Raw genomic sequence first — 23,171 nt, 5'->3', positions numbered from 1 at the left:
GGAGAAGGTCTGTGGAGACCTCGCAGCACCTTACGGTGTCTGAAGGGGACCTACAGGGAAGCCATAGAGGGACTCTGTCAGGAACAGCAGTGACAGAACAGGACAGGGGAGAATGGGTACAAACTGAAAGATGGAGCTTTTATATTAGATGCTAGGAAGAAATTCTTTACTGTGAACGTGGGGAGATGCTGCAGCTGGTTGCCCAGGCAGGCTGTGGATGCCTCAAACCTGGCAGTGTTCAAAACTGTGCTGGGTAAGGCCTGTGCTGGGTAGGACCTGGTCTAGTGGGAGGTGTCCCTGCTCATGGCAGAGGGGCTGGGACTAGACGATCTTTAAGGCAGCTTCCGACGCATAACATTTTGTGATTCTGTACGGTAGAAGCCGTCTCTGGTGCTGTTCCTGTTTGCAGGGGATGCCAGGTTGTCACAGACATATTTTATGAAAAATCCTTTCATTAGGATTTTTTCTCCTGAGAAGCTGAGAGGCCTCAGAAGAAAAGAAAAACAATAATTATCTGCTGCTGTAGAATGCAACAGGTGCCTCTTTGATTGGTCTCATGTGGTTGTTTTTATTAATGGTCAATCACAGTCCAGCTGTCTTGGACTCTCTGGTCAGTCACATGATTTTATTATCACTCCATTCCTTTCTATTGCTTGCTAGCCTTCTGATGAAATCCTTTCTTCTGTTCTTTTAGTATAGTTTTAATATATAACTTTCTTTCAATATAATATATATAATAATATAATAAATCAGCCTTCTGAAACATGGAGTCAAGATTCTCATCTCTTCTCTTGTCCTGGGACCCCTGTGAACACCACCACACCAGGTGCTGTCATTCAAGGATTTATAGTTGTCACTCTTTGGCTCAACAGAAAATCAGGGGACAGGAGATGGATTGCAATGATTGTCCTGATTTAGGAGAAAGTGTTAGTGGATATTACTATCAACATATGCCAGTTTGGGCCTTCATTTAGATTAAATATTTGGAAAAAATCCTCTGCTTTGAAGGTGGTGAGGCACTGGAACAGGCTGCCCAGAGAAGTTGTGGATGTGCCCCATCCCTGGAAGTGTTCAAGGCCAGGTTGGGTGGGGCCCTGAACAGCCTGGTCTAATGGAAGGTGACCCTGCCCATGGCATGGGTGGTTAAAACTAGATGATCTTAAAGGTCCCCTTCAAACACAAACCACTCCATGATGCTCTGCCCCTCTTGTATGAAGCCTCAGTCATGTCTCAAGTAGTTCAAAAAGCCAGGGAATGAACTTGTGCCTTTGTGAAGCTTTGAGAGCCAGATGTAGGAACCATGGATCTAACAGTGCTTCCTCACCTCCTGCCACTCACGTGGCCCTGGGCCATCCCATGGAGATGTTTTTCTAGTCGGATGATAGGAAAGAAATGCCCAGTCATGCATGAGGATTTGCAGTCTCTTAGTTCCCATATTCAGTTTCTCTTCTTAAGGTTTATTTAAAGCTTCTTTGGTGCAAATGAAATTGATTTTTGTCTTGTCCTCAGTGGACACAAATTTGCAGGGATCTATTAATAGATGCTCCCCTCATGCAGCGTGCTGCTGATGCAGTGTGCCTGGGTTGCTACTGGCTCATGGACAGCTATGTTTCACCTCTGGCATGCCTCTTTCACACCAAATTTGACTTTCTTGTCTCAGATGCCAAATTTATTCCTCAATTTTGATTTAAATACTGATTTACCCTCATCTCTTTTCAAGCTGTTTATACTTATCAGGTGCATTTTTTCTTGTTTACTCTTTCTTTAATGCATCTCTCTGTAGTTGTATTTTGCAGATCAGTGATCTCTCAGAGCCCTTAAGCTCTTCCCACCACTTTTGTTTTTTGCAGCTTCTGCCTGCCTTTGTTCCCAAGCACCCACCTCAGCAGTCCTCCACTGCTGGGCCTCTCTCACTGCCATCATGTTGGCACAGCTTCACCAGTCTGCCTAGAAACAGGCTAGAAATGAGTGACAATGTCCATTTCTGTCCAGATAAGTATCTAATACTTTGTGAAGGTTTTTATTTTGTGAATTTTAATAAGATTTACTGTTAATGGATAGCAAATAAAAATTGCAATGGTTGTTTTTTTCAACGCCAGTTCTACCATCTTCCTGGTTTCTAACCCCTTGGTCTTTCTGAAACCATGTGCAGGGTCTTTTCTGTCACAAATATAGAATGTGTGTGGATTACATATACGTGTATACTCTTAATTAAATATGCTACTGTATATTGCTGATAACTTACCCACTGTGCTTATTCTTTCTTTTAAATTATAACTTGAATAAAAAAACCCCCAAATGAATAAAGCTTAAGCTTTAAGAAATCTAATCTGAGGTGGTAGTTTAAGATAATTAAAAAATGGTTTAGACAACCATTTTTATGTTGTCAAAAAGTTTTAGTTTAGTATTTCTTGACAAGTGTGGTTCTGTGATTTCAATGGAACCACAGTAAAACAACATCTTGAGATTACAGTGTTCTTGGTATGATTATTCTGTTGGCCTTGTGTAAGGCCAGAGAGAGGCATGGATTGCTGTCAGTGCAGTCTGATCATCCCTGCCTCACCTGGAAGGTGACACAAAGAACTGTGGTTAGGATGTTTTGTCAGAAATTACACCCAGCATGTCTGTTATCTTGGCAACAGCTGAAATGTTCTGAGAGTTGCTGAATACCTGGTAGTTATGGGTAGAAGGAGAGGTGGGGCTCAGGACTTTTAAGTAAAGTACCCTCTTTCCAGAGAACCTCAAGCCTTAAAATGTCAATCCCGAATTTTGAGGATCCTCTTCAGTTTCCCGATTCTCCTTAACAGAACTAGCCTGTCCTTGGAGCTGGAGTGGGTTGACTCAGTCTGAGGCCTCACTGGAAGTGCTTGATGCAGCTGAGGCATTTTGTACTGTGTAAGCTCAGCTAAAGTTGCAGAGTAAATGTTTTCTTCCAATTAATGTGTATTTTCAGTTTATTTTTACCCCAGTAAGAGAAAGGGCTGCCCTTGGGAGTTACCAGAACCCACCCCTGCTCTGTGAAACCTCCAATGTAGACTCCACAAAGAAGTGGAGGAAATAAAATGTTGGCTCCACCTGTGGAGGGGGACTGTGTTAGACACACTGGCTGTCAGTACAGAACCATTTCTCCTCAGGAGCTCTCAGTGAGAGTGGTTTTTATTGGAAGTGATGCAAATCTGCACACACTGCTCATTTCCTGCTTCAGCAGTTGAATTGTTCTGCAGTGAATTTAATTGCATTGCTTCCTCCTAGCTTTTTACTGCTACCCTGCAGTCAGCTGGCTCACAGCTGAAGAATCCTTTATTCTTATTATGTGTGTGTCACTGTTCCACAGTCAGCTGCAGAGGATGCACATGGACTGCTTCTCCAGAAATCTTTGTGTTGTAAATGCATGAAATTGGGTATAAATGGACTAGTGCACGCTGCATTTCCACATGGTTCTGTTCTAAGGTTCTGTACTTAACAGCTCTCCTGTGAGAAAAGCAGCTTGTATTCCCTTAATTCCCAGAGCCACAACTGATGCATCTGTCTTTGCTGCTTTTGGGTCTTAATTACTCATTCGAGCTTGTAGTAGAGCCAGGAATTCACCCTGGATGTTGTGAGGTCTTTGGTTTTTGGGCCTCATGATGGACGTGGGTAGGTAAAGGAATGGCAGAGATGACATAAAATGACCATGAGCACTTGGTTCTTTCAAGGCACGTTAAAGCTGTCTCTTGAGCCAGACAATTGCTTGTAAACAAACTGGCTATCTTTGTGTCCATGTTTGGCTTCCACTGTCACCACCCTCCCTGAGCAGTCCAGTGGGATGCCTTCTGGGAGGGTGCTGAGGCACTGGAACAGGTTGCCCAGAGAAGCTGGGAATGCTCCATCACTGGAAGTATTCAAGGCTGGGGGGGGATGGAGCTCTGAGCAGTTTGGTCTAATGAAAGGCGTCCCTGTGCATGGAAGGAAGATTGGAACAACATGGTCTTCAACGTCCCTTCCAACCCAAACCAGTCTGCAATTCCATGATCTTGGCATGTTTGGTGGAATAGGTTGATGACATTACTGTAACAATGAACAAAATAGTTTAGTGCTATTAATGTAACAGAGGCACTCTGGAATTTCCAGGTGACAATGGAGAGTGGATATTAAGTGGCACTTAAGTAACACTGCTTAACAGAATCTTTCACAAAAATTACTCCCCCCTCTTTAGCACCACTACTCGTAGTGACAAGGCATTACTCTACAAAGAACAAATGCAAACATGGCTGTAGCAATTAAGACGAAATCTATTTTAGATTTTTTTCAAAGCTTAAGGATGGTACTTTATATTTACAAATCAAAACATTCAGCTTACTATATGGTGTCAAACTAATCTGGCACAGTACTGAACATACCCTACAAATGTCTGTCAGCAGTCTCAAGGACCTGCTACAGTAAGTCTAAGATGTAATGAGACAGAACGGAATTAGTTTAAGTAATAAATGTTTAATCAAAGAATTTTACATATTATTAACAGCATTCATTTGGCCAAACATCTACATGGTTGTAGTATCCTACCTGTATATAAAGTGGGAATGTATCAAGTATAGACTATGAAAGTGCAAATAACAATTCAAGGTTAGAGTAATTTTTTTACATTATAAAATTAACAGGTTTACAAAATAGTCTTGCCAAACTTTTATTTTTGAATTGTAAAGTCAATGACTATGGTGTTAAAATAAGTACCAAGAAAATACAAATTTAATAGTCTAATTTCATGCTCATAAGAGTAACACGGAAACAATGGATATACTGCACAACCTAACCAAATTACATAAAACCAGAACCCACAAACTTCACTATCTTCACAGAGAGCACTCTTACATATCTTACTGCAACTTTGCAAGACATCTCAATGCAATACACAATCTTTTTGTGAGAATCTTTCTATTCAGAAATTACCATTCAAGGAAGCTATGTGAGTTAAACAACTTTCAGACCAATTCATGATGACAGTTCATGAAGGACCACTTCAGTTGAAGGACTTTATACCTACAGGTATTTTTCAAAGGCTCAATATTATGTCAGTAGTAGGGTGGCTAGAGGAAAAGTTGGAAAATTATTTAGACTATTCTAATTCATTCTCTCTAAAGATGCTTGAAAATGGACAAGGTTTTTATGGGGTAAGGGTAAAATACTCTTATTTCATTTTTTACTACTCTGAACCTTGTAACTGCAAGGTTCCAAAGCTGGATTTGCATGAATTAGTTACCAAAACACTCACTTGAACTCACAGTAATCAATACATAAACTTTGCTATCATGACACTTGCCTATACACACTCAGTAGTAATAAACTTTTATATCATATCAACAAATCCCTGGTAACAGTTAAGCAAAACTTAAAATGGAGTGTATGTAATTTGCTCATGTTATGAAAAGTTTTGATTATATGTAATTAAAACAGCCATTTGAACAACTTATTCTAGTTGTAATTACATACTGTACCATTGTATCTCACTAACTGTAGATTGATGCTTTTAAGCAAATCTAAAACCAGTATTTTTGTTTTTCACGGTACAACAACTAGGAAAAGGTTTTTTTGTATTTTTTTTAAATTTTATTTTTTTTCTTACACTAAACAGTAATCACACAGCAAATGAATATTGTGCAATTGAACAAATACCTAGTAGTGTTTTCTATATGCAAAAACACTGACTGAACGTTTAGTTATTTACTGTAAAGGCAAGGCCATGGGTGGTTTTATGGAGGTCTTTGCAATTAATAGCATAGTTACTCCAGAACAAACACTGAATTTGAATTACTTGTTTAACTGTGGCAACTATCCAGTTGGGTTAGGCAAAGGCACCGTAACATGTTGAGCAGGATGTGTTATCTTTTAATTGTGGGACTGACTAATATATGAAAATTCTGTATTCCTATATTTTTATAAAATGTTATCATTAAAAGTAATTGCACTATTAGTGCATAAAATGCTTTGTAGAATTATGAAAACAAAGAACTATGATTGCACTTCCATTAAAGTGTCTCTTAAAATACAGCATAGCTGTTGCTAACTCACTGTATTTTAATATTTAAAATAACTGTTTAACAGCAGCATTAGGTTTTATTAACTTAAGATACAGGCTACATTTAATTAAATGCAGTCACCATGGCAACACATGCCAGTTAAATTTGGAGATGCAATGCTACCCAGTGGTTTCTTCCATTGCTAAGAATTGTGGAATTAGTTGGATAGGGTAACACTGCACTGTTTCATTAGGCTACTGCCAGTTAACTTTTCACAGTTTGGCACATTTGGACTGTAAATAGACATGAAAAAATCTTTGATTTTAAAGGGAGAGAATATCCCCTAAAACTTGTTCCTGGAGCAGTACTACAGAGAAGCATTAAATACCTCCGTTCACACTGCTAACAAAAATGAAAAATTACTAAGGAAAAGTTATGGAAAACAAAACCAAAATGCAAATGAACTGCTAGATGTTATTTTGGTGAAATTATGAGTTCTAAAAAATGGAATAAACTATTTCTTAGGAAAACCAAACAAAATAATCAGTGTAAGCCTTTAATCCATACTTTCAAGTTAAGGATCATCAACCTAAGGCTAAACAGATGCTGCATTGTATTAGGAATGTGGAATACAACCTACTTATTCCTTTCTCTTGAGAGCAAAAGGCAAATACTACCTAATTAAATGCAAAGGATATTCCTTGAAAGGTTCACATCATTATGAAGAACTGCAATTCAAGAGGAACTCCTAAATATCCGTTGTTACGTCAGTGGTTACAACTGAGCTGCAATTATGTGGATCAAAGCCTCCATAATGCTTGCTCCACATACTGTACCATCTGTCACTGCCGTTCTTTTACTCCAGATTTAGTTTTTATTCATACCAGATGCACGTGTTCAGTCCATTCACTTGAGGTTTGAGGAGTCTGACTTGAACTATCTCCTGAATTATCTAGGGTGCTTGTTATCTCCCTGTTACTATCACCAATTTGTGATACTGTTTCTCTTGGAATAATGTTTTCTTCAGAAGTGCTTTCCTCTGTTTGGGTTCCTCTGCCTTCATTTTTGAGTGCATCCTCAAACAGTGCATGCTCTTCCTGAGGCTCCAGCCTTGTGTCTGTAAGATTTGGTTGCCCTGCTGACCCATCTTCAGTGCTGGGCTGCTGTGACTCCTCATCTGTTTCTGTACTTGTTGAAGGAATCAGGGCAATACTCTGTGGGTTCATGTCATGAAACCAGGCCATAATATTTCCAAGCAGATTTTCATTGGTATTGGGATCTTGACTGCTGGAATCAGCATCACTTGAAGTTGAGTATAATCCACTTCTTGTCTCGCTGCAGGGGTGGGAGTGAAGACGATTGGCTGAGAAGGGATCATTGCCTGCACCCAGTCTCATCAGACTGTCACCAAGTTCTAGCAGCTCAGAGCTGCTCAAAGCACCCCTTGGGTTGTCTATACTGATGGGAGCAGAGTCCAGTCTTGTAGGCAAAGAGGTACCTATTGCTCCTAAAGATGCCTCATTATTTAGAAAGTCTCTAGTTTCTTCATCAATGGCCAAGCCAGATTCTTGTAAGGACAGCTGAATAGCTAGCAGGATGTTTGGGTCATCTTCATCCAGAGAACTCAGAGCCTGTGGAAATACATAAGGATGCTCTCAGAATAAAACTTGCATCTTGTTACATATTTTGGATGAATAGCAATTTTGTCTCAATCTGAAATTCATTCATTATTCCTACATGTCCTTTATCAGAATCAATTTTTACCAACAGAGCTGACAACACAATTTAAAAGTTAACTATTGTTACGTCAGTGATTGTTTAGCAGTTCTTACCATTGTGAATGTATAATTTGTTGTCCTAGATTCTCCCTTTCTCCTTGAAGAATTAAGAAAATTTGCAGAGACAAAGTGACACAGAAAGGCAGAGCAGAGGAGAGCAAGCAAAGCAGAGAGAATGGAAAAGAGATTGGGGGAGATACCTGAAGAGAATCCTGGTTTTCAGAGCGACTGACAGGGGTATAGTCATGAAGCGAAGAGCTGTGCAGAATACCCATAGAAGCTGAACTCACCATGGAGGTGCCATGTCTTCTACTGCTGCCACCTTCCTGAGTGTCTGTTTGGGCAACCAAAACAAAAGTGGTTGAAGAACCAGTGAGGAAGCCTCCTCTGCTATGATTTACTGACAGAATGTCTTACTTCCCTTTGGATTCCAGTTGTGCAATTTTACTCCTTTATTCACTCTGAATGAAAGAATCCAAACCACTCCTTCCCATCAGCTCTTACACAGTGCTGAAACACCAATCTCACTGTTTTAGGAGTGACTCCCTGGCTCATTTGTCCTTTCTGCCCTCAATACCCTTCTCTGAAAGCATGGGCTATGCCATTGGGAGCAGGGGCAGAAGGGGCAAAATGCTTCTAAGGCACATACATGATCTATGGAAAGCCCTGAAAATTACTGCATGTGGACACAAATACAGGATGCATTTATAGGTGGATTACAAATCACGTTTGCCTGCTTCTCTGTTCAAAGACAAAACCTCAGCTATAATGTTAACATTATAATAATCTTTGCTGTAACATTGCAGCACAATTAAGAGTAGAGTTGTTAGGGAATACTTCAGCAATTACTGACATTGCTGTTTTCTTAAAAGCCACAAAAAATAGAAGTAAGATGGTGCTTCCAGAAAAAAACTGCTCTGTAATAAAAATAAATGTAAATCTTTTGACTTTGGAAAATGGAATTTTCCACTCCAAAACTCAAAATGTGATAGACTGAAATAAAATAATCTCTTGCATGCTTTAACAGCGTGTACTTGGCCATCAGTACTATATCCAAGAGTTCAGTCAAAATCTATTCCTTCAGCTAACAAAATAGCTTTGCATTTTATTTGTAATAGGGAAGAACCAAAGTTCACCAAAATTTTGATTACTTTTTCTAAAATAAAGGATGCATGTGATCCTTTCTCCTCAAAAAAGGATCTCTCCTCTTAGTTTTAAAGAACAAGCTAAGTTTTAAGTTCCTGAGACACAGCAATGAGAGTTTGTGCAGCAGGGCAGAGAGACTGAGCACACAGACTGGCAGCTCTGCAGAAACAGTGCCACAGTATGATTTGGGTTCAAGCTATTTCTGTACCTGTGCTAAGGTTCTGGCAGAACTGAGCCAGCCCAGACAGCCAAGTCACAGAGAGACCTTAAAGGACTGCACTACCAGCCCTCAGAAGAGCAGCACTCTGGAAGTCACATTGGCCAATTTCTTTCCTGGCTGCCTTTGCCAATACAGCTTCTGGGCAGAGTTTTGGAATCCAACCTTAGGATGCTCTTCCACAGGCCTGGAGCCTCTACATTCTATGCACAACTGGTTCTTTTCATTGGTATAGAGGACTTGTGTATGAATGAATGACCTTTAGAATTTCTTCAGAAAAGCAAACCTGCGCTGGACAGCTGAGAAGTTGTTAGTGGGGAGATCAATGAAATTCTCTTTTAGAACAGCAGCAGCCACAGTGAAGTCAACAACACTTCTAAGATCACATAAAAAAACTGCAGAGACAAGCCTTTATGTTGTACCCTGGAAAATACAGCAATGTATTTGAAACTTCTTTAAAGTGTATCCACAGAAGACCAGGCCCTGTGGTCACTAGCAGTGATTTCTGAAGCAGGAAGAGCAAGGAGCCAGCCCAGAGAGGCCCGTACCTAATGTACTCTCACTGGGGTCCTCGGGGTCGGGAGTGTTACTCAGCAGACTGTGCATGTCTCCGCGCCGGCGCTGTCTGTGCCTCCTCCGATACTGAAATTCAGCATATTCCTGCATAAACCAAAGGTTACAAAACACAGGGCAGCATGCAGCACTATTTTTCTGAGTAACAAGCACCACATTTTTATAAAAAATGTGTGATTTTATATGCTTATTATAAAATCACCCGCTTTCAGAAAAATGAATTGCAAGTTGTATCATGCGACGCTTAACATAAATAACAAAAAAATCCAAGGTAATCCTAGATCTATAAAACAACGAATTAGAAAAAAAAAAAAAAAAAAAAAAAAAAAAAAAAAAAAAAATTAGATGTACTACCAAAATTTTAATACTTGCAATCTCCTTTTTTACCAATTCCAGGAACACATTTCTTGTTTAAATCTCTGATGCCGAACTTTATATATGCACCTATTGACACACTTTTTAATAAATGCATACTCACTGATTTTAGAACATAAAAACAACTGATGTGAATTAGACCAATAGATTATCTCAGAATCTCTGCTGCCAGCAATTGGCAGTAGAAAAGAACCTTGAAAAGACAACAGAAAGCTGTTAGACATACACTGGAACTTGATATATTTCTCTGAGCCCCCAGGACACTATGGCTCCAGAACGTCTAAAGCCACTTCTGACACTCTTCTACTGGAAAGTCTATGATGGATTTTTATTCCATGGATTTTTTTTATTTTTACTTCAGATCTCCTCTACTTTTGCTTAACTTGAGCTGCTAATGAGCCATACCATATGGATCTGAACTCCCACAGCCTGTATTTTCTCATATTGTGTGTGCTTAGACATTTCATATAGCATTTACATTTATGGAAAAGACTCTTGACCACATCAAGCTAACATCCCAAGGGCTAATTATCTTAATACTTGGATCAATTTGCATATCTTTCCTAATATGAAGGAACTAGTTCTATGCTTGAAAGGAAATTTCCAGATATCTTTTCTGGTATGTCCAGCTGACATTAAACCTGTGTAGGCACCACTTTGTGTAATTTCAGTTATTCCTACACACAAGGCAATAAAACTGTGCACACAGGTACTCGCTCTCCTCTTCAAAAGAATATTGTTCTTTATTTCTGTGAGCTCCAAGTTGGGAAATCTGTAATCCAAAGGATTCATTTGGCCAAATAAATTGGTAAAGATAACAGTATCATTAGTTTTCCTTTCCTATATTAACTCTTCAACATCTAAAGTACCTAAAACTTAAATCCAGAAGTGCTATTTGTCTTACACAATGACCTTATTAATGTAGATGGTATTAGGAGAGTATGTTTTCTTCCATGAACTTTCTCAGACCAAGTGCTTACTCATAATGACATAGGCAAGACAAAAGAAATAGTCACAAAATCATGGGTGTGGGTAGATTTTTATCCATGGAAGTTGTGAGAACATCAAAAAGTAGCTTTATTGGACCAGACAAAAGGTCCATTTAGGCCAATATTCTGTCTTCAACAGCAGTTAGTAGTATATGCTTGTTAGTCTAATGGAACACCATAAAGAAACAAAGCAAACATGAAGTGATTCTTCTCTAAAATGTTTTTCCAGCTTTTAGGGATCTCAGGGATTTTCTAAATGCAAGGCAGAGCCTCAAACAACAGAAAATTAAACCTTGATATGGAATAATATAACTGAATTATTAAAAAATAGATATAATTTTATCACTCTGAATCAGAAAAGGAATCATGGGAAGTGATCATTGAACACTAAGATATATTCATCACACCAGATCTTAGTTCTCATTTGTTTGCAATAAATACAGCTCTATGTAAAATACTTTGCAGTGAAATTCACTAAAATTAACAAAGATGACCATTATTAATTCTATAAAATTCCTTTAGCATAGGTGGTTGCAAGTATTCGTGATAGCTACATGGCAAAGAAACCAACTTGCATCACACAGTGCCACATTAGGCAAATCATGGACACTCATAAGCAGATCATCTAAGCACAGCTGCAATTGCACCTCCTGCTAAACAGCTTTTCAACACATTTCTTACCAGCTTCTTCTCATAGCCAGTTCCACTGTCATCAGTAACATCAATCAATCATATAGTAACATCACAATGAGTTTGATGTTGTCAGATGTGGGATTATTTCAAAAAGACTAAAGGAAGGAACTGGATAGGAGAAGCAGCTGATTTTTTGTAGAGAAGCGAGCCATGTTCTCACCAGCGTGATGCTCACCAACAATAGCAAAGGAAATATATGGAAAAAAGTACATGGAGTTTTCTAGGATGTTTAACAATGACTAGCTAGAAAGAAAACAGCAAACAAGGAAATGTTGAAATGAAGTTTCCTTCCTGACTGAATGCTTTAATCTAATGTTCTCAAAACATTAACTAAAAATTAAGATGATAAAGAAATCTTTATAGGAAGTTCCTCATTTTTTAGAGCAGAGTCTCAAAAACTACTTACTCTTTCCCATATACAGGTCATAGAATATGAATTAAAAACTATAATTTTCATTCTTGGTAAAGTAGCAGAAATTAATGTCACTTAAGTATGCAATTTCCATCCTGCTTTAATACCTAACAATAAAAATAAATATTTGAAATATTTAACAATATTTAGGAGTACGACTGCATGTTTTTGTTGGGATTTTGACAGAGGATGGAAATTTCATAAACTTTTTGTCAAATTCTGCTGAACTGATATTGCATTCAAAAGTAATCTACATAATTTCATACATTTATTACTTTAAGCCTCTCCAACACACAGACAGCAGTTTATATTCAATTTTAAAACTGCTTCTGTACTTGAAAAATGAATGTGAAATATCTAAGGTTGCCTAATGCCACCTTAGATAAGTACATCCATGTGAGAAGCATTATTTATAGTCATTGCACAATTACCTACATATATATTTCCTTCTATTGTGAAATAAATGAAATGGAAAGCTTAACCAACTTGAAATGCTTTGACTCAAGATAAGGAAGCTCTTCATGCAGATTGTGATCATACCTGTGTTTCTAGCAAATGCAGAACTAAGTTAAAAAATTAAAAAGAAATAGTTTACCTCGGGGGATGCAAATCCTAAATACTCCCAATCCCATGTTCCACCAGCAAAGCTATAAAATAGAAAGATACACCATCAAATTTAGAAATAGAACAAATATGAAAAACCTCCAGAGCTTCAAAACCTATTGAAATCTGAAAACTAGGGCAACTGTAGCTCTCTAAACTTAACAAGTCTTCCCCCTTAATTCTTAATTCAAAATTAATTTTGAAAACCTTACAGAGTTAAGTTGTTGACTATTCCAAAACTGCCTGATATGTTTAGAAAATACTTAAAAGAGTTTTGAAGCGTACCAGGGATTTAGTGACAATCTTGATGGAAAAAAGTAAAATGGAAGCCATGACATCTGATCATTAATATATCACAAATGGGGAAGCAGTTTAGGTTGCAACACACATAGCAGTGATCCTCAAAAAGAAAAATATGTTTTTCCCCAAAGGCTGTAATTCCACAAGGATGAGATACCCAAGAAATTATCGCTATCACAGTGATTTACAACCACCACACTCAGCATCTACCTCATAGTCAGAGAACAGCAGTGGATTCCCCCTCTTTGGCAGCTACCAAAGGAACATTTTCTGCCTTGTGCAGCGTTCTGGGTGGATTACCTGCGCCTGGGTGCCTCTGGGGAGTCTGCAGGGGCAACGCCACGGGCCACAGAGGCCAGGAACTCCTGGCGCTTCTGCTGCACGAGGCACGCGGCTCGGATGATTTTATGGCGGGGTGTCCGAAGGTAAGGCCGGTTCACTTTCTGTGCAAGGTCTTCAGTGACCATTTCTAGGTCTGTCTGCAAGAGTTAATGATACAGAACAAACAGTTTTACAGGGAAATGCAGATCAGGAAGAACTCTTCTCCATGAACATTGAGGGGAATGATACCATTTTCCTGAAAACACCTTATGAAACACCAAAATACCCCAAAATATCTGTCCCCATGCCTACTCTTTTACTGACCTACATTCTGTCCTCCAGCTTGGAGCAGGATTTCCCTGCACTCTGAAATACTGAGTATCTTCAAGGGACCCAAGGGACAGGAAAGGAGGCAGCAGTCCCAGGTACTCCCCCGGTTTTGCCTCCTCCCAGATGTCAAGCACATCAGAAGAGAAAGAAAGAAAAGAGAAGCTAGAGAAGGAGATGAAGACTGAAGCTAAAATGTTACCCTCAGAAAGCAGGTTAACAGGAAATTTTCTTACTTTCCCCTTCCATCTATCCTTATCCTTTTCCTTTGCAAAGTGATATAAAAAATATGCTACTTTTTCTAACTTGGTTACAAATATAAAACAGGCATGTCAGTTTTATACTACAAAAATGGCAAAAAGACACTGATAACTAATATAAAAAAAATAAAGTGCCATTAGGAAAGTAAAATATATCCATATATTACCTGCATAAGTTCAAATATTTCTTTCTTTGTGCTTTTAGGCTCCAAAAAGAATCCATATGGATAAGAACACTTAAGAATGCGGCGAGTTTTTAGAAGCTCTTGCACTGCATCTTCAATGAATGTGGTATCAGGACAGCCTCCCTCAGCTGCAATATGAAACAAGCATTGGGAAAGTATTTTCCTGCTGATGTCAGCATTACTTTTGTACATATCAGTTAAATATTTTGCAAATAAACAGCAGCAAGTTCTCAGTAACTGCACAGTGTTCTTAGGAAAAGAAATAAGCACAGAACATTAGCTTCTACCTTACTAATGCTACTTCCTCCTTAAGGCTTTGGAATAGGTAAGATTTACTCTACATTTAACTTTCATCCAATGTTTAGAAATTCTAGTACTGGAGGGATGACATCACACAGCAGACTTGATGTGAGCACTGTCCAACAAAGAACTGTTTAGCCACAACTGTGTTGATGTGATTTCAAATCAAAGGCACAGATCACAGCAAATACTTACTTCCACTCAGAGCTCTACTCAATTGCTCCATCTTTTCTTTGGCTGTTTTTAGAAGGCGCTGTTCTAACTAGAAAAAGAAAATAAATAAAATAAAATAAGATCATTATTTTTGGATTAATAAAACAGAAACAAACATCAGTAAAAATGGCTTGACCCACACCTGGTAGCTAAGTTCATGGTTCTTAAATCTTGTATAATAGTGCATAAACCTATCAAGCTCTTGAAATCTTCTATGCTTCTTTTCAGCCTGGAAAACAATGGAGAGACAAAAAAAACTAAAATAAATCTTATCATTTAATACAACAATCAAATATAATTAAATAGTGAACTGTTTCTATTCAGACTATATATAAAATATTCTGCACAGTGTGTAGTGCCATGTAAGTAAAGAGATAAAGCTAATTTTTGAAATTCACAACGCTGCAAATACTGCAGCCAAAGAACTGATGCACTGACAGTCCCTGCTATTTAAAGCAACTTTCCAAAAGCCAAAATTAAGGTATGTCTTCTGTAGTGCACAGCAGCTAATTGCAGGACCAGCATGCTCATTTCACAAAAGGAAACCATGTCACAGAGAAGTAAAATGACTCGAGTAAAGTCACCAGTGGTTGTTAACTAAGCCAAAAGCAGGAATCTTATGCATCCACCAGTAAGTACTGCTTTCTTTCTGTCTCTTTGATATGTTTAAGGTTGTATTTTTCCATTTGGAACTCTGGTGTGGAAGAATTTTGATTACACTTATCCTGAATGGAGAATTGCAACCTTAGTGCTATTTTTCAAATACACACATTCATTTGTTACCTCTACTGTCATCTCCTTGGACTGCTCCTCCACATGCTGAATAACCTCATAGCGAGTGCATCTGTAGTAGCCCCCAGTGGAAGAGCTGTGCTTCTTCCACTCTTCTAAGCATATCCAGCAAAAGTCATATTTGCACTTCAGAACAAAACAGGAAAAAGGAAAGAAAAAAAAAAAGAAGTTGAAATGTCTTAGATTTGTAGTTAGGCATCATCATTCCTCTACGGACAACTTAATTAACAGCATTCTGAGTGTAAAAAAATTTTGAGGAGCCTCCTTCCTATTTTACTTAGTCAGGAGATCTGTTTATCAAACCATATCAAACCATGTCAGTCATCATTTTTGTTCCTTGGATCATTAGACTGTGTTGGATTTACATGTTAAGTTTTAAGCAGAGGAAATGAACCAAATGGTAAATACAGCTGATCAGGCCTGTTTTCTTGTTATTGTTAGAAAATCAGTCCCATTTCTTTAAATAACACAGAAATTATTCATGAGAAAGAATGAAAATTTTTCCCTAATATTACTTAAAAAACCATGATTACTGGTATTTTTGTCATGTGGTGTTCCTGACACAAAATATGAATAACAACTGTTAGAACAAGAGAGAAGAAGTCTGAACATAAACTTTGATGAGTGATTACTTTCAGGTGAGCCTTTTCTGCACTGACTGACTTAAGTGCTTTCAAAATAGGTAAAACCTTACAAGGAAGTGTAAGGTGACTTATTCAGGCTTCTCTGCATCAGAGAAGATCAAACTGTGTAAATATTCTCAATTCAGCAGCGAGTGTTCAGCTAGTTAATTTCAAAATAACTGGAAGCTATTTTTGGACAGATAAGCAAAAGACTTCACGATTTGGTGAACCATGTTTATCTGTCTTATAGATGAGGAGAGAAAATTTACATTAATTAATATTAAGCCTTGAGTATTATTAGTAGCATTTGATAAATTAAATTGCATTTATTCTCCCTTTGGTAAGTTTAACCTTTCCAGGAATACCTACTTCATACCAGATGTGTTTGTCTGTAGTTATTTCATACAATCACTTAGATGTATTACAGAAGGAATGAAATCTAATTCTTGGACTGTACCTTTGCTAATTTTGTCTCAAAAATCAGTAGTGCTGATTTCCTTCTAAAAAGAAATGAAGACTAGAATATTTCATCTTGTTATTGTATGTGGTATTCACATAATTCTCTGAACAGAGAGAGACATAATTCTCTCTTCCCAGGATTTTCCTGGGAAGCTGTGAGATGCTGTGAGAAAGCTCACAGAAGAAAAAAAATAATTCTTATCTTCACTTGCTGCATCTGTTGTTGTGCACATGTGGAATGTGTTATGGAGACTGTTTACCAAAAGGGATTTCTTAATTGCACACTGGTGATGGTGGTTTTGATTGACTGACCAATTAGGTCAAAGCTGTGTTGTGACTGTCTGAAAAGGTCACAGGTTTTTAGTTTAGTGTTAATATAGTACAGTATTAGTATGTAGTGTAGTATCATATAGAACAGCTTAATAAAGCATTTGTTCAGCCTCCTCAAATCATGGAGTCAATGCACGTTACTCCCCCATCAGGGGTCTGCTACAATAATTGTGCTGTTCCTTCTTGTTTTCAAACATTTTTTAAAGCTGCTGGCTTATAAAAAATGGTGAGAAGTGCTGAGAAAGAAGTACAAGAAGAACTGTGTATAATGTGTTAAGTATCACTGCATCATTTGCCTACCATTCAAACCCATTCATATTCATTATAAAAAAAAGAATCTTTACAAAATATTTAAAAGATCATATGAAACAAGATATTTCACAAGCAACTGAACTAATAAAGCTCAACTTCCTATTAATTTATGTATATATGCTCCTACTGCAACAATCTCAGCTCTCCCAAATTATCTCCTATCTGACCACTCTATTATATTTACCTTTTAATCAATCTCTCATATCTCCAGAAGCCTCCTCAAAACCCAAGAATCACAGAGTGTTCCCAGATCCTCCTTCCAGTATCTCAGTCTCATGAGACATTCAAAACCACATCAGCTGTTTCTACACACCTCTCAAACCCAAAATCATTTTCAAGAAGGGTAAGAAGGACAACCCTGAAAACTACTGCATGTCAGGCTCCCTTCAGTGCACGGTAAAGCCATGGAAAAGATTACTCTGGGAGGTACTGAGCAACACCCAGAGGACAATGCAGTCATTGGTCACAGCCAGCACAGCTTCCTGAGGGAAGTCTGGCTTGTCAAACCTGATCCCCTTCTGTGACAGGGTGACCCAGCTGAACAAGGGGATCCAGGTGACAGAACCTTTCTGGACTTCAGCAGAACTTCTGATAAACTCACACAGACTCCTTCTGGACCAAACATCCAGCACAGTGCTGGATAACCGTGTTACACGATGGCTTCCCTGGACACAGGACTCAAAACTGAGTTTGCACTAAATGGGGAGGAGCTGTCCACTCCCTCGAAGGAAGGGAAAGGTTCTTCACCCACAGGGTGCTTGGCCCTGGAACAGGCTCCCCAGGGAAGTGTCACTGCAGCAGGCCTGAGAGTTCAAGAACTGTTTGAGGCACATGATGTGACTCTTGGGGTGTCCTGCACAGGGCCAGGAGTTGGACTTGCTCACCCTGGTGGATCCCTTCCAACTCAGCATATGATTATTTATGATTAACTATCTATGATTAACTCCTGAGCTCTGTTGTATGTGTCTTTATGATCACTGAGCCTTGTATCACCACCACCTGGGCTTAACAAATCCCCATCTGCTGCCTGGCAATGGTCTGAGCCAAGCAGAACAGGTCACTGCTGAGCAGGCAACAGCTGGGTAGGTATTTCAGCCTCTCTCTTGGTGGCAGTACAAATGAAGTCTTTGCACCATCCAGTTACCAAGTTTCATGAAACTTGCAGCAATTTATTATCTATGAACCTCCTCCTGTTCCTTGAAATCAAAGTACCCATAAGCTTAAAAAATGACTATAGACAGTGGAGTGAGAGAGCAGGACTGTGTAAGCCCTGCCTCGTTAGAAGCTGCACTCATAAAACAACAAGAAAATGCCTGCTTAAGTACAGAAACCAGGGTTTCATGAGTAAGGAGTATTCTCCTCCACACCAAGGTGCATGCTAGATGCTACAAAGCAGCCATAGCCCATCAGGTATGGGAGCTTGACCTCACTGCAAAAAAAGGCAGAAGCTCCATCATGAGGGATTGTAACTTCAGCAGAGGAAGCAACAAGTGAGGTGACCACTATTCCTTGTGTCCAAGCCCTGCAATGATCTTGAGGACACCCTTCCTCACCTTCCTCACCAGGGTGAGGGGAGGCAGCTGCTGTCTGTGCAGAGATTACCCCATGACAAAAGAATCTGACTGTTTTAAGGACACTTCAAGCTGCCTATAACCATCAAAAAGGAAAAGAGACCTCTGGTTGCCAGCTAGTGCCTTAGAATGGCAAATTATCTACATTCATCAGTGTTTATTGGCCAAATCCTTCTCCAGCCAGAAGCCACAACTGAGCTCACTGGCAACAGCTGCAACAAACATACCTTAGAGAATTTTTAGAAGTACAGAATTTATGAGCTCTTTTTAAAATAATTTAAGACAAAAAAACCCTGAAACCAGCAAACGTGGCATAAATCAAAGTGTAGGAGAATTTTCTCTGCTGCCAATGATACCAAGAAAAGCCCCAATCTTCAATTTGTATCACAGAGAGAGAATATGTGACAATATGAAGAAAATGGGATTTGTGTAGCAATAGAGACCTGCACATTTTCAGAAAAATAAAGAGAATTCCTTTCTAAATCTGTTAGGCTTTTATTGTAGGCCAACTATGTGAAGTGTTTACTACTTTCTTATTTTTAATGATGCTCCTCAAAGAGGTAACAGTTGTAGTTATAGAAGATATTTCTGACACAAAGAAATGTCTAAATATGCTGCTTTTAACTAACTTGAGTGAAAAAGCATTTTCAAATGATACTGAACTCAAGGCAAAAATATTTTTTCTATTTTGGTAGCACAGTACAAACTTGTGACTAATTCTCTGGCTGCTGTCATCGATAAATTTTCTTTGGAATCACTCTTTGCTGTCTTTTCATTCCTACTGATTAATTCCTGTTTACACTTTTCCACCTAAACTTCTCTGCTTTGTTGCTATGTTAGAGAAATAATGCAAAAGAAAAATATAGTAAGGCAAAACCTTCACTAGACCTAAGCCTTCCTTAAAATTTTTCATCTGCCAATTAAAACTGTTCTTCCTCTTCTACATTATTAATGACAATATAACCATCAATTATTTGTTTCATACTGTACTGGTAATTATTCTTAGGTGTTTACGAAATTTCAACCATTTTAATGTAGACCTGTCAGCCAAACAGATTTCAGTAAACATTAGAACATTTTCTAAATACATGTAACCTGCCATTTGCTCATTATCTAATTCTTGTAACAGGTTCCACTAACTATCAGGCATGACCCTTCAGAGGTTCTGGACCTCTGTGATCCTAAAATATACACAGGACATACAAAGCTGAATTCTGATTCCTCAAGAAATCCCACGATGGCTCCTTGTTACCTTTGCACACTGCATGTGGTTGCAGCCCTCGTTCTTCTGGATTGGGGACTTGCAGTTGGCGCAAGGTTTGGAGTTGGTCAGTAACCACAGGCAGTTGGCAGCGTCCTCATAGGCCTCACTCACTCCCACAACTTTTTGAAGGTGACAGGAGGGTATGGAGCATGCAAAAAGAGAGAGGTTGAAATTGTACTTGAGTAATCTTTTGTGAGAATCGGATTAGGAATGATGCATATTTCCCTGTTTCTTGACAAAATATTGAAGTCTCTCACTATACATATTTCTCATATATATTTTATTATTACACTTTCTAGTTTATACATATATAATATGAATACACTTATTATTTCAATGTATTTCCACACATCTATTTTAATACAAATTTATATACAGTATATGTGACAATTACAATATATAAAGGGGTAAATTCATATATGAAAGCAACCGGTATAGTTTCAAAAAGAAGGGTGTATTTTGCCTCTTTATAAAATTTTCTATGCTTTCCAAAATATTTATAACATACTATGGAAAGGCTCTGAGCTGTGGTAACCAAGTTAGTTATGTATTGAAATTGCTGTCATCTTTGCTTTATTTGTTAATGTTGAACTAAGAAAATATCTGTCCTGTATAAACCCAACCTTTCTTAGTTTTTTTAGTAAATGTTACCTATCATTAAGCCATTTCCTACAACTCCCTTGCAGTTCCCCCTCAACCTTACTATTATTATCACCTATTGCCTTGAACTAGTTTTAAAGCATTAAAAATCTTCACGGAACACTACTCAATCACAGGAGCAGACTGGGCTAAAATTCAAAATTGGACAGGGCAAATGAAGTTATATGCAGGAATAAATTGACTAATTAATGAAAAAAAGCTTTAAAAGGAAGGGAAGGAGTTTTGCAAACCCTGACTGAACCACACATGTATTTGTGGGGAATGGTCTACAAAGAACAGTCTATCATAGTGCTGCAGTTAAAGTAGCCTCTCATTCAGGAGTATAATTTTCTTCCCCTTTTACCCTATTTTTCAACCAATGTTGAAACCAGTTTTTACTTTGTGCAACTAAAAAAAATCTGTCTAAAACCAAAAGATCAAAATGGCATCAAAACACCCATGCCCTCCCTGTTGGCCCTGCATGGCTCTTACGTTCTTCTGGTTTCATTTCAGATATTTTCTGTAGCCAGTCCTTCCAGGTCTGGCAGTCACAGGGTTCATGTGCTTCACCAAGACATTCCCTGAAAAAGAAGGTGCATACACAATTACTTAGAGATTTAGAATTAAAATGAAAATTGGTTCAAGTTAAAAGGAAAAAAACAACCCCCCCGAAAAAAAAATCAAAAAGAAACATGCCCAGAATTTAATTAAGCCAGGAAACCAAAAGCCAACTAAACACCATTGTTTTAAAATACACTTAGACTATTTGCTCACAAGCTTGGATGACTATTATTGATAAAGAATTTAAATGAGACAGGAAAGGAAAGAAGCTTCTTAAAATTACCAACTGGAATAAATCAGCTGGCTTGCAGTTTGTTCTTATACCTGGGTATTATTTTAGTGCCACACAAGTGCTTGTATAGTTTCTGTGATAAAGGTAGATCAGATTACAGAGTTTATCCAAAAGTAGGTAGTTTGCTGTAACAGAAATGTATTTTATGTGGAATTACTTCCATCTGTTCAGTTGCAATAATCAACCTTTAACTAGATTCAAGCTTTTAATCTAGAAGAAGATCGAAGCCCTTCAACACCAGCACTAAGTATTTATGGATATTTACTCCTTCCACCAGAGCCTCTTAAATGGGGCCTTGAACTTATTTACATGGACACAGTGGAGTAATGAGTCTCTTGAGCTTCTCCTGAAGTTCCTACTAGGATTAAGGATGGCAATCACTGCTACACAGTGGCAGCAGATATATGGCTTCCAGATGGTGCTGCAGTGTGGATGTGTCAATATGCACTCTGGATTTGTAATAGCTCCTTTTTTTCTACTGGAATGGCAGCAAATAGCCTCAAACATCTGCCATATCAAAGCAAATAATTTCAGATGGGCACCAGCTGCATCAGAGCATACACAAGTTTGCTGCAGAGCCAGTGGTGAACTGCTCTCTTGCAGTGCAGGTTCAGAAGCTACATCAATACTCTTCTGATTGCCCTTGTCCACATTTTAAGCAGGAATTCAGGAAGAAAGAAAAAGTTATGGGAACAGTTTTGAACTTTTTTACCCGTAGCTAGTCTGCAAACAAAAAAGCTTAAATTCAGCACACATGCATCTCTGGTTTGGACTTAAGATCTTAGCTGGGAAAGATTGTACTAGAATGAATAATTGGTCTGTAAGAAGGTGATTTCAGCCTTGGTTCAAAGTTAACACCTTTCACATCTGTGGGACACTAAGACACTTAAATCATTGACTTCAACAGTGCCAAGACTCACAGTATATAGTATTTGTTGCCAGAAAGGATGGAAATAGCAAAGATTTAACATTGACAAGCTCAGTTTTAAGTTAAAAGCTGATTGATTAGTCAATCTTTTATGGGGGGTGGGAGGAGGGTCATGTGTCTTCTTGATACTTTCAAGTTTGTAGATGTGTGGATTTTTAATGAAGTTCAGTCATATCTGTATCTAAACCTTTATATCTGTATCTATCTATATAAGACAGTTACAACAGTTGTTCAAAAACAACTTCTCATGGAAGAAGCTCTTTCCTCAGCCCAGCCCAAAACAAGCATTTGTATGCTGGGATGTCATTTTACTAGAGTAAGAGCATTGAGCCTACTGTTCATGAAAGTTTTTATGAAAGTTGTATTTTGGATAGACTTCCTGACAGCAGTGGATGAAAGGAACTCACAGGAGCAGCTGTGCCAATGAACAGCAGGAGCCTCCCCAGATGCCTCGCTCAATGCTCAGTGGGAGGATTTATATGAAGGCACAGCACATATTTATTAAAATCATAGCAAGTTTCAACACAACAAGTTAAAATTCATGGTAGGGCTAAAAGAAGAATGTAATTCTGGATTTTTTTCCTCTCATGATCATACACTTTGAACTAAAACAGCAAAACACTGTTGCAACTTAAAACTGGTGTCCCAAGTGCACCCAAGGAGCTGTGGCTCCTGCAGAATGAGACTGACTCTGCCCCCTGCCCTTATCTAGGGT

The 23,171-nt window shown here is 38.4% G+C and overlaps 1 protein-coding gene across 5 annotated transcripts in view; it reads right to left on the bottom strand.

Annotated features, from left to right (window-relative positions):
- Positions 1-4,450: 4,450 nt before the first annotated feature.
- ANKIB1 (ankyrin repeat and IBR domain containing 1) overlaps positions 4,451-23,171 on the bottom strand; it is an 89,009-nt gene continuing 70,288 nt past the window's right edge. For 3 of the 5 annotated variants that reach the window (XM_054637813.2, XM_077174793.1, XM_077174801.1), the window contains exons 10-20: positions 21,168-21,256; positions 20,025-20,155; positions 15,469-15,603; positions 14,828-14,914; positions 14,668-14,734; positions 14,155-14,300; positions 13,380-13,558; positions 12,772-12,823; positions 9,683-9,794; positions 7,972-8,105; positions 4,451-7,624 (exon numbers count right to left, since the gene is read on the bottom strand). In XM_054637813.2, coding sequence (XP_054493788.1) covers positions 6,872-7,624; positions 7,972-8,105; positions 9,683-9,794; positions 12,772-12,823; positions 13,380-13,558; positions 14,155-14,300; positions 14,668-14,734; positions 14,828-14,914; positions 15,469-15,603; positions 20,025-20,155; positions 21,168-21,256 — 1,885 coding nt within the window. In that variant the 3' untranslated portion in view covers positions 4,451-6,871. The remainder of the gene's footprint in view (positions 7,625-7,971; positions 8,106-9,682; positions 9,795-12,771; positions 12,824-13,379; positions 13,559-14,154; positions 14,301-14,667; positions 14,735-14,827; positions 14,915-15,468; positions 15,604-20,024; positions 20,156-21,167; positions 21,257-23,171) is intronic. The other 2 variants (XM_077174809.1, XM_077174804.1) reach the window with 2 other exon arrangements.

Source organism: Agelaius phoeniceus, chromosome 1, assembly GCF_051311805.1.
Source record: "Agelaius phoeniceus isolate bAgePho1 chromosome 1, bAgePho1.hap1, whole genome shotgun sequence".
In the NCBI taxonomy this organism is placed as follows: domain Eukaryota; kingdom Metazoa; phylum Chordata; class Aves; order Passeriformes; family Icteridae; genus Agelaius; species Agelaius phoeniceus.
The sequence above is the reverse complement of the archived record's forward strand: the minus strand, read 5'-3'. Positions and strand labels throughout refer to the sequence as shown.